The following is an 18,496-nucleotide window of genomic DNA, read 5'->3' on the forward strand; positions in this document are numbered from 1 at the left end:
TGGAGATAGTCACCCCCATCTACTGTCATTCTAGGGCCTCCCAAGAACAAGCTTTTGGGGAAATCTGGCAAAGCTAGAGATGGAGGAAGGGGATGGTGAAGTAAAAGGATGTGAATTGCCTGTTTTAAATATTAATTTCCCCAGTTGGCCTTCTCTGTGGATGTATGTATAAAGTCCATGAGACTGTTACTGGTCACACTAGTTGAAATGGCCTGTCCTTCCTGCAAAACGGCTCCTGCATTGGGATTTGAGCTTGGGCCAGCTCACTCTCTGAATGGGCTGGACATATTTCCAAGCCCTCAGGGACCCACAGGATAAGAAGCGCACTTGCTTTCATCATCAAGCGTGCGATAGCATGACAGCAAAGCGAGCGACAGTGAGACGACGTTGTCCAGGAGGCCTGCTAGCGACTCCGCCCGTCTGATGCTTGGATCACCTTTTCAAGACCATGGAGCAAAGTTTCCGGAGCCATCCCACGGCGGGTATGCACGACTTTGGAAATATTTGTGTCTCCTTCCGAGGATGCGGATGTTATTGTTTACAGTCTGAACTTATTTTAAGGAGCAGAACCTGCGGATGCACTTCCTGTTCGAGTCATACCTAGGCTTTATTTAACATCTGCCTTGTACCCATAAGCCTACCTCATCAGCATTGTGTTCCTGAGCTAGGGGAGGAAGGGCGACTAGACGCCTCAAGAAGGAGAAGAGGCCTCCATGAAGCTCACTGAATCTCACACACGTGGCAAAAGACATGAAAGTAGAAGTTAGAAGGGGACTAGTTGGGAGGATAATGCACGGACAAAAACGTCACACTGAAACCCATTGTTATATATAACCGGTATATGATAATAAAATGATTGGAGGTCTGACACAATGGTTCTTGTTGAAAAAACCTGATGACCTAAATTTAATCCTTGGAGTCCACATAGCGGTAAGAGAGAACCAATACTGACAGGCTATCTTAGGGCCTTCCCACCCATGTCATGACACGCGTGTATCCACGCGCACATACACACAAAGACATGCAATACACAATTTAAAGATGAAGAAAGCCGTGTCTATATGCTGTTCTCAGTCAGGCCTCACAGCAAGCAACCTGGTTTCATTGTTTCTTCTTCCCACTTACACTGGCTGATACTGTCAAAGCAGCATCACTAACTGTGCCATAATCATGCCGTTCGCATATAATTGGGACCCAGGCCATATGAACCATCTCCTGTCTCACAGATGGGAGTGAATGGCAGAGGGGCAATTATAACCCTTGGCCTCAATTCTCACCAGAGTCTTTCCTCACAGGGAACTGCCAACACAGTCCCCTGACAACCAGGGATCCTCAGCTCTCAGTAATGAACTTGCATATGCATCAGACATGAAGAGAGAATGCTAAGAAGGGAAACAGATATACCTCAGGGTGGAACCAGCATATACTCCATATTGCTCAGCACAGCCCAGAATTACGGACAGAGAACTGGGCATTGGGAGGAAGCCACCTGAGGGAATACAAACGCTAACCAGATAGTTGGAAAGAAGTGTGCCAATAAAGGAGCGTCAGAGCAGAGGTGCCAAGCAATACTGAGCCAGAGAGAGCACCCAAACTGTTTGGCTAAGTGGTATTTGTCATTTTTGTAGACTACCATTTTTTCCCCAAAGAATGAACCACTCTAGAAATTAAAAAGTTTACTCATTTTAACTATCTTTTTCTATAACCATATTTCTGAAATTAATGTCCACTTCCCCAGTGTATCTAGGAAACAGCACCATCCATAATCCCTTATGAAGACCATGCGAGCAAATGTGCCTCCATAGTGGAGCTCTGTGTGGCTGTCTTATCTTTGTATGCTCTTTGTTCCATTTGAAAGAGGAAACTTCATACTTTTGAAAGTTTTAGATTGATTTTTCTAAGACTAAATCATGTTTGTTTCTACGGTGGCTTGGTGGTTAGGGCAACTATTCTGCTCATAGCATCTGGGTCAGAGGAGCTCTTGCAATTCTGACTGGGAGTCATTGGCTTTGGTCATTTCTCCCAGGTCTGCAGAAACTTGTAGAATGACACATGAATAGGGAACTGGAAGCTCTCCCATGATAGGCCAGCCTGTCACCAAAGCTACAGGAAACACCTCTGTCCTGATTTGGCTACTTGTTCAAGGTATCTATCCAGATAACAACAAAATACCTTTCAGGGTCTGTTTTTCCTCAGAAAACACTCCTCGACCTGTCATAGGAAGTGAATGTCTGGGCAAACATTCTCCCTTAAATAAATAGGAAAATAAAAGTATAAAATATGGTGAATGAGGAACTATGAGCAACTTTTATGACGTTTGCCTGAGATTAAGTAAATGTGTAGTGGTTAAAAGGGAGTGTGGCCCTCTTACTCGGGGTCTGAGATTGCGTCTACACACAGTCTTTGTGCAGCTGGTACCCGAAACACCCATTTAACCACCGACAGTACTAACTCATGCCATGCCTAGCCTGGCTACCAGATTCTGGCAAACAGTATAGTAACATGTACTTTGGGTTCAGAAGCCACCAACCGAAGGCACCACCATGTCTTTTATTCCTGACAGCCACTTTGTGCCAAATCACCAATCAGCTGTCTGCAGGACTCATACGTGCTTGATTTAATCGAAAAGCTCAACTTTTGCTCTGAAGTATTGGGTTTATACTTAGGCATTTGCAGGAGATGGTTCAGCTAAGAAAATGGCTGGAAGTCTTTCATACAAAGGACATGCATGGCCCGAATTTGTCTTCTGCTGCAACAGTGGTCAGGGTTTTTTGGTGTAGCAGGTGAACACCTGGGCATCTAATTTATGATTCTCTGTCTGGTCTGTGGTGTTTAAAATGTGTGAAAGGAAGAAGTGAGATCACGTGACCTGAGCGTACAACTCAGGGTGCAGCCGTCAGAGTCAGAATCAGCCACATTGCTCTTTCCAAGTGCTTTCTCTTTCCAAGCAGTCTATGGTTACTTCCAGGGGAGAGGAGGGAGTTGGCCCAGAGGGGAAAGTGTGTACATTACAAGCCTGAGGACCTGAGTTTGAATCCCCAGCAACCATGTAAAACAAATCCTGCCATGGCTGATGGGGATGGGGAGAAACAAGTGGGTCCCATGCTTACATGGACATGCATATAGATTTAAAGAGAAGGATATAAGCCATGTTGAGCAAATAAGATTCAGTAAATACATACCAAGGCTGGATGGAAGAAAGCAAGCTTTAAGGCCAGCATTTCCTTGGTAAACATGAATGTTTTTAAGCAGCTGAGTTGACAGGAGCCAGGAGATGATTGGTGGTTTGTTTGCCTCTGTTTGTCTGTGGAATGTAGTCACTGTGAGCAGACAGACTGCTTCCTGGGCTCTGTGAATTGTCTGTGCCATTTCAGCCATACAACAGCAGTGACTAACCTAGATCCTGGGCACAGGCCATCTAACTCAGCCTAGCTCGGTGCCTAGTCCTGGGAGGAGCTGGGACAGCCTGCCTACTGACAAACACCCAAGTAAGAAGCATTGGAGCCTGATCCGAACTGTTCTCTCTCTCTCCCTCACCCCCTCTCTCTCTCTCTCTCTCTCTCTCTCTCTCTCTCTCTCTCTCTCTCTGTGTGTGTGTGTGTGTGTGTGTCTCCTTTCTCTCTGTCTCTCTGTCTGTCTCTGTCTCTGTCTCTCTCTGTTTCTCGATAAATTATCAGCCTTGATGAACAAGCAAATACAATTAGTGCAGTTTATCTTTTCCCTTCCTTGTGCACATGTTCTTATGTGTGTTGTTGCTGAGGCAAAGATTATAATGGAAAGGACAGAGCTGAAAACACACATGAAGCTGGAGGCACATGTGTGCCCTGGTCCGATCTCAGGCTCCTGTGTCTCAGGCTCCTGTGTCTCAGGCTCCAGGGTCTCAGGCTCCTGTGTCTCAGGCTCCAGGGTCTCAGGCTCCTGTGTCTCAGGCTCCTGTGTCTCAGGCTCCAGGGTCTCAGGCTCCTGGGTCTCAGGCTCCTAGGTCTCAGAGAGAAGTCTTGTTGGGAGAACCACACACTTGATGATTCAGTGTGACACAATTTCAAGTAGCCTACTCCTTTAGCTTCTGATGGAAGTTGGGTTTGTGTGTGTGTGTGTGTGTGTGTGTGTGTGTGTGTGTGTGTGTACGAACACATATGTGGTAGGTGTGTATACAGGTATGTGCTCATGATTACAAACAGAAGCCAGAAGATGCTATCTGACATCTTGCTTTGCCACTCTCTACCTTCTTCCCTTAAGACAAGCTTCAACTGTTTGGTGAGCTTGGCTGGCCAGTGGGTTTCAAGAATCGGCCAGTCTCTATCTCCCCAGCGCTAGGACTGCAACAGTGCCCCTCCATACTTGGTCTTCTTACCTAGGATCTGGAATTAAGTCATCAAGCTTGTGGAGGAAGCACTTCGTTCACTGAGCCATCTTTCCACCCCACGGCTGTTTCTTTTATATCACACAGATGTCCAACACAAACCTACCTGGTCACATTCAAAACACATCACCGCTAAGTGTGAGTACATGTACTAAAAATAACAAAGAAAATCCTTTTATTAAGTACCTGGGGCCCTTCTCAAAGTTAACCAGGGCTAATGAGGGAAAACTCAAAAGGGAGAAAGTAGAAAGTTGCCTGCCTCAGTGGCACTGGGGTGCAGCAGGCACTGGCCAACAGTGCTCAAGATGGCTCATTTCTTCTTTCCCAAGAGGTTTTTACTTGAACTGAGGTTGATGGTGGCCCCTTCACATTGCTATAGAGTGCTGAACAGTCACACAAGATCAAAACCAGAGGTGAGATGATGACCCATTAAAACAAGGGGAGCGGAGCTGAGGAGACCAGTCAGCTGGTTACAAATGTGAGAACTGAGCTTAGTCCCCACCATCCATGTGAACAGCTGAGCCAATAATCCCAGCCCAGGGGAAGATGAGAAGGAGGGTCCTTGGAGCTCACTGGGCATCGATCTAGTCAAACTGGCGAGTTCCAGATCCAAAAAGAGACGCTGCCTCTAAAACAAGGTGGAGAGTGATTGAGGAAGTTACCCCAACATTCATCTCTTGCTTTAGCATGAACATACATACATGTTCACATGTCCTTCTCCCAGCCACAAGACAAACACAGGAAGAATTTTCTGGATTTCCTTTACATAGAAAGCAGAGTCAGATGGAAGACTTTGTGATTGTTATAAGGTATCTGTTAATATATTAAGTAAAGACAAGATGTTTCTACAGTAGCCACTGGAAAAATCATCTGAGTTTTCAGCAGGACAGGACTCTTTATCAGAAGGGGAAATGTGTGTGTGTGTGTGTGTGTGTGTGTGTGTGTGTGTGTGTGTGTGCATGCCCATGTCTGTTGGGTGTGGGCATGTCTGCCTGTGTGTCTCTGTGTATGTGCATGTCTGTGTGTATCAGTGTCTGTGTGTGCATGTCTCCCGTGCATGCCCATGTCTGTGTGTATCAGTGTCTGTGTGTGCATGTCTCCGTGCATGCCCATGTCTGTGTGTCTGCATCTATGTGTGTCTTTCTATCTCTACTCGAAAGACTTCGCATCATCTACTCAGTACAGACACATGATGATGTCTAACAATGCTTTAGTTCTGTTAGACTTCGAAACGTGTAAAGATGGAATCACATCAGTTTGTGACAGCAGCTGTCCTCGAGGACAAAGTCAGTGCCTGATGGTATATAACAGGGACTTCTGGAAACCAGAGCTGCTTCTTTCTGGCTTGGGGAACCTTCCAATATTTTATCAAGTGGTACATTCAAACTGTGCATTTAAAATTATATATTGTATTTGAATTTAAAATATATATACCTTTATATTTCATATAGAAAATAGAGAAATATTTTGGCTTAATATCCCCACTGTTTTGCATAAAATAAAAGCTTTTGTTTTAGTCTGAGTGATGCTAAAAAGTTAAAGACTGGATGGAGGAGTTTGCCTTAGACATACTCTCCCTTTCACACACACACACACACACACACACACACACACACACACACACACTCAGATACCTTGGGAAATATAGTTTTTAATATAACATTCAAAAATCAAAATTGATGCAAAATTCATCAAAAAAAGGAAGAAAGAATAAAATCAGAAAATATAACTCAGGGAAACAAAAATGGGACTCAGCCAATAAATGACTAAATGGTTATTGTAAAATTATGAGACTTAGTTTCCAGGGATAATCAGATTTAAGAAACTAAGGACAGATTAAATTTTAATAAATGAGTTTGTATTCTTTGGAAGTAAATTGAATTAGCTGTGTCGCAAAGCTTGTAAACATGTAAGAAACTGTAAAAGTAGCAATAAGGAAACACGGTGTGATTATCAACACCCCATCCCCAGATTTGACTATCATCTCTATTTAATTATAATTTCATTGTAATTCATATGGAGTTACAGGAGTGAAAGGTTCCTTTAACTGCATAGAATTTGGAAACATGCTCATCACTAAATACTGAGAAAATGGCAAAAGAAGTTAGAGAGAGAAAAGCATCCTTGCTGGGGGGGCGGGGTAGGGGATGGGGGAGCTGTCTCATCCATAAAGACTCCGCTGTTGGCCTCTTTCCCTAACTCTACCTTTGTAGCCGTTTCTTCTGCAGCTTCGCGTTCGTTTTCTTAATGTTTTTAACCCAATGTCTGTGAAATTTTTATTGCTCCCTAGATGAAGACATCTGATCCGAATGTAACCACACACCTCTCGGTTCGGCAGTATTTGTCACGAGCCATTATAAATCACCACGTTGATAGCCTGCATTGCGGGGGACGCTGGAGAAGTTTCATAAATCCTAACTACTCCGTCAATGGCGTTCCTGTTTATTATGCAGAAATAAAGTTTTATGAGACTCAAGATGTCTGCCTTCACCACTGAGGGAAGCCTTGGAGCAGTAAGCTCTGACCAGCTCAACACTTCCAGTGTAGAGTGGGCATTTCTTTCTCAGAGGTTCTCAGCTGCCCTCACTTTTAATGGTGCTTTGGTGCTTCCCAACATGCAGGATTTTGCCAGTGCAGAAAAGGAGAAATTATGATTCCTTCTGTATCCTCAGCACCTTCTCATCTCAGAGCATTCTAGTGCTGCCTCTTACGTCAAGGCAAGATCGTCCAGCTGGAAACCCTAGCCCCTTGTTAGCCTTGAAGACAGATGCTCTGCTGCTCTGCGCATTGATTGATTTACACCACACCTTGTTCAATAAGAGAATGGAAGAGGTCATATTACCCTGGTTTCAGTGCTTTTGTGTAATAAACTCAGCTGAATGGCAGCATCAACACAGAGTGCTACATGTGAGGAAAAAAAAAACAGCTCAGCAACCATTTATACATTCATTCTCCCCAAGGACCGCCCTGGGCACTGTGACAACCTAACCCTTATTTTGTAAAGTAAGCCTACATTTGACTTATGAACTAGATCAGTTTTAGCACCATTTACATGAAAATCTCATGATTATATCCTATATTGCCAGAGCTATACAATGCCTTTTACATAATTACGAACAAAGCAATGAAGATTTCAATAGAGATTTTCCCCTGCTGATGAGTCCAGCCCCCTGCCCTGCGAAAGAGAACCTCTTCCTTGGGTCTCAAAGACATTTCTTTACAACGAATGCTACAAGAAATTGATTTCTTGCTTGCTTTCTCATGGTGAAAGTTGACTGTACAAAAAGTGGCAATTTCAAGGGAAAAATATGCAGGTTGTATTTATGTGAGAATCAACCCATTACAAGATCAATAAATCTAGTCTGACATATGTTTACTTTCACATTTCCAAATGTTCTAACAATAACCAAATTGTTGATATCACGGTCGCGATGAAGACGCATTGGTGGAGAGCTCTTAGCTTCTCAATGACTTCGCATCTGCTCCCTCACTTAGTCCACTCATAACCTAATGGCAGCAGCACAACACATCATTTTACTGTCATTAGCCTTACACTCCGGCCACAGAGGGAGGAGGAACATTAACTGTCTCAACAGGAACAACCAACTGGGTTGCTGTTTTCTGAGGCAGGGTCTCATGCAGCCCACACTTGTCTCAAGCCTGCTGTGTAGTTGAGGGGGACCTGGAAGCCCTGGTTCTCTTGCCTCCTGGGATTGTAGGTCTGAACACCATGGCCCACAGAGCAGATAGTTCTTACAAAGAGTCATAGGTGGTGTGCTGAACTCAGTTTCATAAATGTCCTCGTACAATCAGAAGACGACAGACTAACAAAAGCTACCTTTAAAAGAACCTCCATGTGTTCCACTTTCTCAGGGAATTTTGAGCCACCTGCAGATAGTGCAGCTGTGAACAGCCCCAATTGCCACCCTCAACAGTGACCAAAAGCCAAACAGTATCTGGGAAGACAGTGGAGGCCATGCTTAAGGAGCTCTCCGTGTAACTTTTTGAGGTTTTCATTGTGATAAAGGCCATGTAGCCATAGTTTAGAATGTGGCCCAGAGGCGATTCCAATGAGCAGAGTCTCCCTGCCTTCACTGGAGGGATTAACCAAACAGCTTTTAGATGCTCATAGCTTCTTCCAGGGCACCGAGTCTGAGCTGCGACAATGAAAACAAATAAAACCCACAAGCAAGCACCCCCAAATCTCACCACCACCTAACCCTTATGGGAACAATCCTTTTTAAAAGTTGTGTGTATAGTGTGTGCATGCATGTGTTTGTGTATGTGCCTGCCTATGACCCACAGTCAATGTGGGGAGGCCCGAGGACAACTTCTAGCAATAGTTTTCAAACATGTGGCTCCCAGGAATTGAACACAATCACTCAGGCTTGGCAGCAAGTGCTTTCACTTACTGAGCCATCTTGCCAGACTCTAATTGTCCTCTTTCTTTCCTTTTTTTTTTTTAAAGAAGGAAATGAACTAAGAAGGTGGCCCTCCAACCCCGTCATATCCTACCCTGTGCATGACAAATAACACTGTGAAGCTTCCCATACATCATTTTACACCATCAATTTCTTGAGGCAGCTGTGTATGCGTGTGTGTGTGTGTGTGTGTGTGTGTGTGTGTGTGTGTGTGTGTGTGTGTGTGTGTAAAAGCATTATTTAGACACAATTTATCAGTTGGCTTTGCTCCCAAGCTTCTACTGCAGAATGTGCTGGGCTCAGCATACACCAGCTCTTAGAACTACTGCTGAATACACATCCCTATGTCTATGTGAGGCAACATCACATGAGGAGCTAGAAACTGCACCGTGCAACGTTCAAGACACAGAAATTAACGAAATCTCAAATCAGGACCTGATCTGCTTCCTCCCCAGAACTGGCTGTTGAATGTTTGTTCCATGCCACCTCTGATAAGTAGTGATTACTCAGAAATTTTTATTCTTTTTTTTTTTTTACGTGCATTGATGTGAGGGTGTCTGGTCACCGGGAAGTAGAATTAAACAGTTGCAAGCTGCCACGTGGGTGCTGGGAATTGAACCTGGGTCCTTCGTAAGAGCAGACAGTGCTCTGAACCACTGAGCCATCTCTCCAGCCTGATCTTTATTCTTTTACACATCTATATGGTAATAATTTCCTGGTCAGAAATCAGTAAGCATGAGCTTATTGAGATCAAAGAATACTTTATTTTTGAAGGAATCATGTGTTGCCAGAATGTCTTAAAAAATATCTCCTATACCAGTTTAAACATTGTTAAGATGCAAAAATAAATACAACACAGTATCCAAGTTACCTACACTATTAGCACTGTAACCATCATCATAAAAAATATTAACAGGCTGGGTGTGGCTCAGTGGTAGAATGCTTGTTTAGCATGCATGAAGCCCTGTGTTTGACCCCCAGAACTTCCAAATGACAACAAAAATCAAAATAATTCCCTGTTTTCTAGAAGGCATTGGAATGCTCGATTAACTCTACAAAAGATTAAAAGTCAACCCAATGCTGGGACTTGGTTCAACTGGAATCAGAATAATTTCAATATGTGGTCTTTGTGTCAGTTATTCACAAATGCATCTTCTGTCTATGGATTTATAATTCACTGGGCACTAACATGTTGGATAAAGTAGACGCCTCGATGCCTTGACTATGAAACACTGGTTGTTACCACGCCACAAAACAACAGGTTTCTGAGTCCTTCATACAGGTGAGAATGTTTGCATATCATCCTGATCTCTAAAGAGAATAAAAGTATGCCAGTACAATAGCTTTGGCCACTGGACATATCTGCAACCTGGTTAAGTTCAAAGCAGGGAGAATTGGCCTATTTCCTCATTGAGATTAATATTCAGGTCCACACTGGAGCCTACACCCCTTACAGCGAGCACTTCAGATGAGATCATATGGGCAAGATACCAAGCGGTGGTTCTGGATACTGAGAGCGATGAGCTATGAAGGCCTCAATCATCCACATCTACTACCAGGGCTTCCGTGTAAAGAGAGCGGGAGTCATTTAGATGGTCTATAGTAAAATATTATTGTGATAATGAGTCTTGACATAGACCAATGTTCAGTGACTCCAAGTTGAAGGGGATCGACAGGTGAGGCAGATGAACTCAAACCCGATCTATACCTAAGTTCTCATTGCAATTATTAATTTTCTTAACATTTTCATAAACATTTCCACAATTAACTTAATATTAAAACCCTTGCTAAAACTCAGCATGGTGTCAAATGTCTGTACTTGGGATGGTGAGGCAGGTGGGTATCTAAGTTCAAAGTCAGCACAAACCGTATAGTAAGCTGACATGACACCCTGTTGCAAACAAACAAACAAACAAACAAACACCAACACTAACAATAAACCTTCATCTAATTCACCCTCCATACTTGATGATGACTTACTTTCTCACATCAAACTCAATACAATCTTTAGGATCAGAGTGCTGGGGTAGCCCTGCCACTGAGCACATTCCTCAGCAATGGGAAATACAGCTCTAAAAATCATTAAATGAGCCACAGATTTGTTTTTAAAACACTCAACTTCACCATCTGCAGATAATGTATACTGGTGACCCACAATATTTAAGAAAACACAAGCTTTTTTTACTCGCAACCCTTTCCAGAAAGAGCCACACACCACACATTTCTTAACAAAAGATTTCCCAAACCAAAAGTGTCAACAGAAATAGGACAAGTGATCACGCATTTAAACACCGTCTTACATACTGGGAGAACTCGGCCACTTCTAACGTCATCTCCACACTACTGACATTTGAGCTCAAATAGGTGGAGACCCGATCAGTTCTCCCACCCACCGCACGGACGCTCACGACCACTAGATGGTGCTGTGGCGCCCTGTTCAAACTCCCTCACTTACTTGCAGTCTCTGTCCTCCAAATCGAAATGCGGGTTGAAGTTGATCATTATTCTGTGGTAGGGTTCTGGAGCTTGGATCAGCCATTCACACTTCTCACTTGGGTGGTAAGAGTGGGGGTAACCAGGAGATGTAAGGTACCCCGGATTTTCAATTTTTATAGTCCCGCCACATTTATCTGCAACAACAACAACAACAAAAAAAGCCGACATTTTAGCAGACCTTTCCCCCACACCCAGTTGAGTTTTTCCAGCTTTACACAAGCACCGGCAATTAGCAAACATTCTGCCAGTTAAGGGAAACTCCATTGTGTCCCCACAGGTCCTCCGTGTGACCAGAGACAGAAGAACTACACCGCACCACCAGGGAACACTCTTTAATCCCAAGGAGCATGGCTTTCACAGAAAGCCTACTTACTGAGCTCTGAGATGCTTCTCCCTCCCACCCAAAGTTCCTTCCAAAGAAAGAGGTCTTCTAGCATTAAAAACATTAAATCCCCTCAATTGATGTTAACACGGTCCCCTGGGAGCTCCTGCTAGACTTAATTATCCTCCTCGAAGTGTAATCACATTAAAGAACAGCTCTAAGTGGAAGGTGACAGGAAGATGCTGTGCCACTCCTTGCAAGTGGCTTTTTGATGATAAGGCTGGCCGGTGTCATTGACCAGTGGGGACTGTCTTCCAGGACTTAGATTGGCCTGAAGTCTAACCTCCTTTTGTTGTTGTTTTATCTGCCTGTAAATCTAAGTGATTTTGAGTTATCTCTGCTTTTGAGACTCAAATCAACAGAGAACAAAGTGCGGCTGGTGAAGCAGAAAGAACTCGGGGCTTTACTTATCCAAGTTGCTCAGCCTTGGCGACCAGATCAAAGCAATGGGGCAGAAAGAAAAATAAATAGCCACATGGCATTAATTCTAATTACTAAATGTTAGGGGAAGCCCCGGCCACTGAGGTCTGGGCATCACAGATGGCGAGCTACAAATTTTAACATCCTGGGAAAGGGAAGCTATCTAGTTTTCAGCCTTTACTGAAAAAACAAACCACAACCAAAACAAGAACTCAAATGCTGAAGTGACTCCCTAACAGCCAAATAAACCAGACTCTCAGCTGGTTTACAATTTAGCATAGATACTGTCACTTTTTATTATGGCCTGTATACAGGAGAGCCACAGCCTGCAAATACCACCCCATTTATTGATGCTTAATTTTAGGCAACAAAAATTTGGTGCATAAACTAATGTAAGAAGAACAGGTATGAAGCATTGAAATACATAACCCTATCAATCACAAACATCCAGTAATGGTATATATAGATTTTAATATTACGTCTAATAGATTCCCTGTGGAAAGAGAGTGGTGTTCTTTGCTCTCAGCATGAATTTATACATCCACGGAATTTTATTACAGGAAAACCAGGTCAAATGGAAATGAAAGATGAAGTGCACATCAAAAATGCATAAAGCTACATGCATTACAGAAGTCATTTCCCATAAATTAAAAAGAGGACAATATAAATTATGCTGTTTTCTCCAATTGCTAGATGTTTCTGGTTGTTTCTTAGATTGGAGGGGGTGGTCTTTCAGGTCCTCTTCCCATTGGCTTTTAAAGGGTTTAGGTCTACAAGAAGAACTGATGTTGCAATCCACACTCAGACCCTCAGCTAATCACACTAGCCAGCTCAGTGGCGTGACTCTGCAGAGGCCCCCGGCATTACTTTATTTGTGAAGAAGTCTTAGAGAGTAACCCCCAGCTAATTAAGTCCCTCCAGCTCTGTGTAGCCACCATGGCATCTGTTAGGAGAGTTGAAATAAAGCAGTCACCCGGATAGTCACTTCAGAAGACAGTGGGGTGGGGTTGGTGCCACACCAGAGCACTTTAATCTGTGACTTCTGAGAAAGTGAAGGCTAATAAGATAATGTGGACTGCTGGACGCCCACACTCTGCTCAGTCTCTCTAACACTTGATTAGGAGAGAGCAACTCCTAATGACTCCGGACCATTAGTCCTAAATAAGGTTAATGAATTAATTTAGTAGACACTTACTGGGAGGAGGTGGATATGGTTTTAAGAGGACTCACTACAGGCTTCCTGAGGCATGTGCTGGCTCTGGTCACCTCAACCATAGCAACAGGGTTTTAGTTGACTGGAGTCCAGATTCCCAGCATTCCCCACATGTCTGCTAAGGAAATTAAAAAGTTGTGTGTGTGTGTGTGTGTGTGTTTGTGTGCACGCGGGCATTGTTTGGAACCGCACAATCACAACGGCTCTTTACACTGGCTACCACTGGCATCTTTCCGGTACCCCAGCAAGGAGCTAAGCCAGTGGTTCTCAACCTGTGGGTCGCGACCCCTCTGGAAACACCCTCACCACCCCCCCATCTCCAAAAAACTTACATTACGATTCATAACAGTAGCAAAACTACAGTTACGCCATAACAACAAAAATAACTTTATGGTTGGGGATCACCACAACATGAAAAACTGTATTAAAGTGTCACAAAATTAGGAAGGCTGAGAACCACTGCTCTAATCTTAGGAGTTATGAAGGATACCTGTTTTGAGGTCTAAACATTTGGATTCTTTCCGTTAGAGGGGGGAAAAAAGATATTTTATTCCCTGCCAGAGTATAGAAGCACTGTACCAGCTCAGGTTCATTAACAAATTGAACTCCACATTCATGATTTTTTGAGTGTTTGGCTTCCCTGCCAAAGAGTATATAGAAAGACGCCGCCAACTCGGATTCATTAATAAATTGAATTCCAGCCGCGTTCACAAAAATTTTGCCTATCTTTTGAGAACACTGCTTGGTACCTGTTGGGGAGATCTACGGTTAAAATCTCAAAACCTGGGGGGAGCACATTAAGGAGATTAACTTCTATCATAAAGGAGTGATTTAAATTCTTCCTGGTAGAGGCCTCCGCTGGCTCGGCTCCTCTTATTAAAACAATATACCATCGTAAGTAGTAGATGCACTTTTCTCCTAATTACTTTGATTAGAATCTAAGCCAGACCAAAGTAAATATCTGGCCATTAGTAATAATGCTGACGGTTTACTGTTGGGATCAGCTCTTGCCTAGCCTTCAGCACCATCCAGGGGACATGGAACTCACTCTTTACTTTCCAGGGCACTGTTTATACCCAGGACTGCCTTTCATTTGCTTAACAGTGAGTGGTTTTAAAAGGCCAACTGGAAGCTGCAGCATGGTTAGAAATTCTCAGATATGTTGGTGCCTTGCACTGAATAGGTTAGAAGCCTCTATTGACAGTGCGACTTTCATTCATACTTCAGACGGGTCACTGACGGTTTACAAAGGCGGAGGCGAGAGTTCCAGCGACCGCCAAGACTAACCGCTATCTCTTGGGTGCTGCCCACCAGAGGAAACCGAGCAAGGGTGTTTCCGAGGAGAACCAGGAAGTCCTCCCGGTGAGGTGAAGTGTTCATTAACTCTCAGCAGCCATCAGATTTTTGAAAGGGAGTCTCATCTAATTGCCTCTGGGAGGAAACATTATTAAGATAATTGGTGTGCTGATCTGGGAAGGTAGGCGGCTCTGCCGCGGAAACAGAGGCAGGAGAAGCCCACAGCCAGCAACCAACCGGAGCAGGGGGCCTAGGACTTGCGGTCCTCCTGCCCCGAGACGCCCTGACTTCTCTGTTCCTTACGCAGGCAAGTTTCCTGCGCCCGGCGGCTGTGCGCGCGGCCCGTGGCTGGCGCGGGAAGCCCGCTGCCTGAGGGGACCCGGCAGCCCCGGGCACTCCGGTCGCTCGTGCCTCAGGCTGTCACTTACCGCTGCGGACAGCGCCCGCCAGGGCGAGGGCAAGGGCGAGCGCGGCGCCCAGCAACGGCAGCCCCCTCTCCATCCTCCCACGCCGTGCCAGTCCACCGGCAGCCACAGAAGAACACGATTGCGCGGATGAAAACCCAGCAAACCGGAATCTTAGAATCCAAAACGCTCTTAAGTCCGCCTAAGAACCATAAAATCCTCAGCGGGTCTTGGAGGGGAAGGCTAGCGACGAGCGAGGCAATGCCTGAATCCGCCAGAAGCGCGTCTTTTTGTGTCTCAAGTCGCCTGCATCCTGTCATTTAGCTCCGATTTCCTCTCCCTTTTCCCACACTTGTTCCTCTTCCAGGAGCCACTGCCCGGGCCATGTCTCAGGAAGAAGAAGGAGGAGGAGAAAAAAAAGAGAGAGAGAGAGGGGAGGAGTTGAGAGAAGGAGGGGGGAGAGGGCGGGCGACACACCAAAGCCAATTTCTACAGGGAAAGAAAAAAAAAAAATCCCGCTTGATTCTGGACGGGTTGGAGCCTAGGAGCTGGCGCCCAGAGGAGGTCCGGGTTGTCTGCGGGAAGGAGAGAGAGAAATGAAAAGATGAGCGGGAGAGCGAGGACTTTCTCCACTGGCACCCGCCTCCTCCTTCGACCTCCCCCTCCCTCCCAGATCCCTTTCCTCGCTTCCTCCCGCCCCCTCCCCGCACAGCTCAGCCAGTGATTGCCTGGCTGGAGACTTAGAGACACAAGTTTCCCTCGGCGAGATTTCCCGGTCGGTCGACTGCCCCCTACGCCCGGGTACCCTGCGGTGCTTGCTCTCCGCGGGAAGAAAAGCGCTGGGGGGGGGGGGGAGGGTTGTCTGTGCCCAGCGTGCAAGGACGCTCGCGTGTGTGCGTGAAGGGGCAACGCGAGTGGTACCTGCCCCAGGGGCCGGCTAGTCTACCTTGGCGTGATCCAGTGCGCCCTAGGACCGAGCTAGGCTGATCCAGTAGGCTAGGATCCCAGAGCCAAGGAGTTCCGAGAGCTGGGGTTAGCGGCTACTTCACGGAACTCCGAATCCCTAGACACCCGCGCACCCCGTAGCGAGGATCACGCAGCCAGTCCCCACTTCCACTTCCTGGGTGCCAGCCTGAGATTTGGGGCGGGAAGCAGCCGGGCGCTTCAGGACGTTCCGAGTAGTATAACTGTAGACCAGAACAAGAACGCCTGGCTGTTGCGGGAGACAAGCCGCTGAGTCCAGAGATCTGCGACCGTGCCTGCCACGTAAAGCAGAGGCAGATCTTGGGAGCACAGAGCCTGGCTGCAGCAGAGCAAGGCCTCCTTGCCAAGAATAAAGACACTCACGAGGCTGAGCTCCCGACCCCCCACCCCCAAGCCCGACGCTACAGGCTGCATTGTTCCCCGAGATTTGGTGTCCTCTCCTTTGGGGGTTACATTAACCCGGAGGATGGGTGGTGGCGCACCTTTCAGCTAGGGGGCAGCCGCCAACAGACCCAGACCAGCCACGTAGAAGCCCAGGTGCTTCAGAAATCTGACCAGGGGTCTATGGGCCCAGTTTTGTGCACCCTGAAAGAAGGACAAGGCTGGAAAGGACCCCACATGGGGGTGACAGGATGGTCTTTGCGAGGGTCTTCTGATGGCAGCTTTGGATTACATGCAATTGTGCCTACTGACCCTCCAGCCCTACCCCGCCACCCCGAGAAGGGGGTGGGTCTGGGGCCTCTGCCTAATGCTTCCCCCTCCCCCATCTCGTCCGGTTCCATCCTCAAGGGCTTTCCGAGAACTGCAGCAGGTGGCGTTTGGTGTATGAATAGCAAGCACAACGCAGGGACTTAAACTAGTGGCGGCTTCTGATCAAGCACTTAAACTGGGCTCAACGCCCTCAGAAGGAGCTGGTGAAGAAGGTGAAAAGATGATACGCCTTCTGGGAAGTGGCATTTATAGACACACAGCCACTACAGAGTTTGACCCCTACCTGGTGCAAGGGCTGGCAAAGACTTAGGAATGTTGGCAAGGAGACTCTAGTCAAAGGTTTTGGCTGAAAAACTAGGGTCAGTCAGGGAGAAAGGACGCCTGGGACACTGGTGCACAGGGCTAGGACTCTGCGCTGGGTATTTGGGCTGGGCGCTGGACTGAAGCTTCTGCAAGGGGCCGAGCAGCAGCCTGAACTCTGGGGTTTGGACTTACTATCTCGGAGTCCAGCCTTCTTTCCGGCCCCCGTTAACGGGCCCCGCCTCCAGCGCAGCTTCTCCCTCCCTCCTCCCCACCCCTCCGCACCTCCACCCCCGGCACAATGTTCTGGCCCAGTCCCGGAGCGCCACCGTCGGTCGCCACGAGCTTCCTCTTCGGTCTTCCAACCCGCTGGAAGAGCCGGTGGGTTGGGCGCGCCAAGAGGCTAGGAGTCAAACGCCTGAGCGGAGCGGAAGGGGCAGTCGCGGGGCTGTCGGCCCTCTGCAGGCAAGGTCTAGGCGTCAGCCGCGCCCAGGGCAGAGCCAGGGAAACACAGCAGCAGGGGACAGCCTTGGCGCCCTGCCACCGGGAGCGCGTGTCCCCGCCTTCCTGCGCCAGGAGTCGGGCTCATCCCTGCCAATACTAACTGTGCTAGGCAAGCCTCAGCCTTAGGATGACCCTTACTCCTGGAGTCCAACGGACAGGCGCCTTGAAGGACTTGGCTGGCCGACAGAGAAGGGAAAACCCAAATACCAGCCTCGCTCAGGCCACAATGCCAGGCTCGCTGAGGCGAAGCCATATTTAAGCAATCTGCCCTGGGTCGGTGAGCTAAGGGCAGGACACACCGAGCAGGCAATGTTTGGGGGAAACAATTTGTAATCTCCCTTCCTCCTCCTCTCCACTTCCCCAGGGAGTGCATTTCGCAGACTAGATAGAGCTAGGCCAACAACTGATGCATCCTGGGAAGGACAGTTACCCCATATCCAGAAGCAAGGGGGAGAAAGGGCTTTGGAGCCTGAGGGACCAGTGAAGGATTCCTGGCTTTCTGGCTCAGCCCCTAAACATTCTAGACAGCTTTTCTCTAACCTGTAAGGCATGCCCTGTGCACTTTAGGGCAGACACAAACTCTTGTCTCTGGTTTTCCGGGGACTAGGCTTATCTGAGGTTTTCCCAGACCCCTTGTTTTCCGTAGTGGGTGCTGCGAAATGGAGCCAAGCAACCCTAATTAATAATTGCCAGCTAGTGTTGGTATACTGCTAACTGTTCTGGCTACCAGCCTTTTCTTGTGCCACAGGGTTCCACTAAGTAGGGAAGGGGTGGTTCAGGTATCTGCAGTTCTCCACTCAGGGGAGACAGACTGGCTTTATAGGGGAGCAAGTGTGAGACAGAGGGAGAATTTGGCAGTATTCCTGGCTTGGTTTATTTTGGTCTCGTGCACACATCTCTCTTCTCGATATCACAGATCTGCCGAGGAGACAGGGCCTGCCTGCTGCTCTAACAGTGCTGGACAAAGGCTGTGCATAGTCAGTGCCACCTCAGGGGCTGCTG

At 46.8% G+C, this 18,496-nt stretch overlaps 1 protein-coding gene across 3 annotated transcripts in view; it reads right to left on the reverse strand.

Annotated features, from left to right (window-relative positions):
* Positions 1–16,150, reverse strand: part of NRP1 (neuropilin 1) — a 144,507-nt gene extending 128,357 nt beyond the window's left edge. The window contains exons 1-3 of one of the 3 annotated variants that reach the window (XM_084756148.1): positions 15,942–16,150; positions 15,020–15,570; positions 11,240–11,414 (exon numbers count right to left, since the gene is read on the reverse strand). In XM_084756148.1, coding sequence (XP_084612274.1) covers positions 11,240–11,414; positions 15,020–15,092 — 248 coding nt within the window. In that variant the 5' untranslated portion in view covers positions 15,093–15,570; positions 15,942–16,150. Of the gene's footprint in view, positions 1–11,239; positions 11,415–15,019; positions 15,609–15,941 lie in introns of those variants that run through there. The other 2 variants (XM_084756146.1, XM_084756147.1) reach the window with 2 other exon arrangements.
* Between the last annotated feature and the right edge of the window lie 2,346 nt (positions 16,151–18,496).

Source organism: Acomys minous, assembly GCF_964271855.1.
Source record: "Acomys minous genome assembly, chromosome: 14".
Taxonomy (NCBI): domain Eukaryota; kingdom Metazoa; phylum Chordata; class Mammalia; order Rodentia; family Muridae; genus Acomys; species Acomys minous.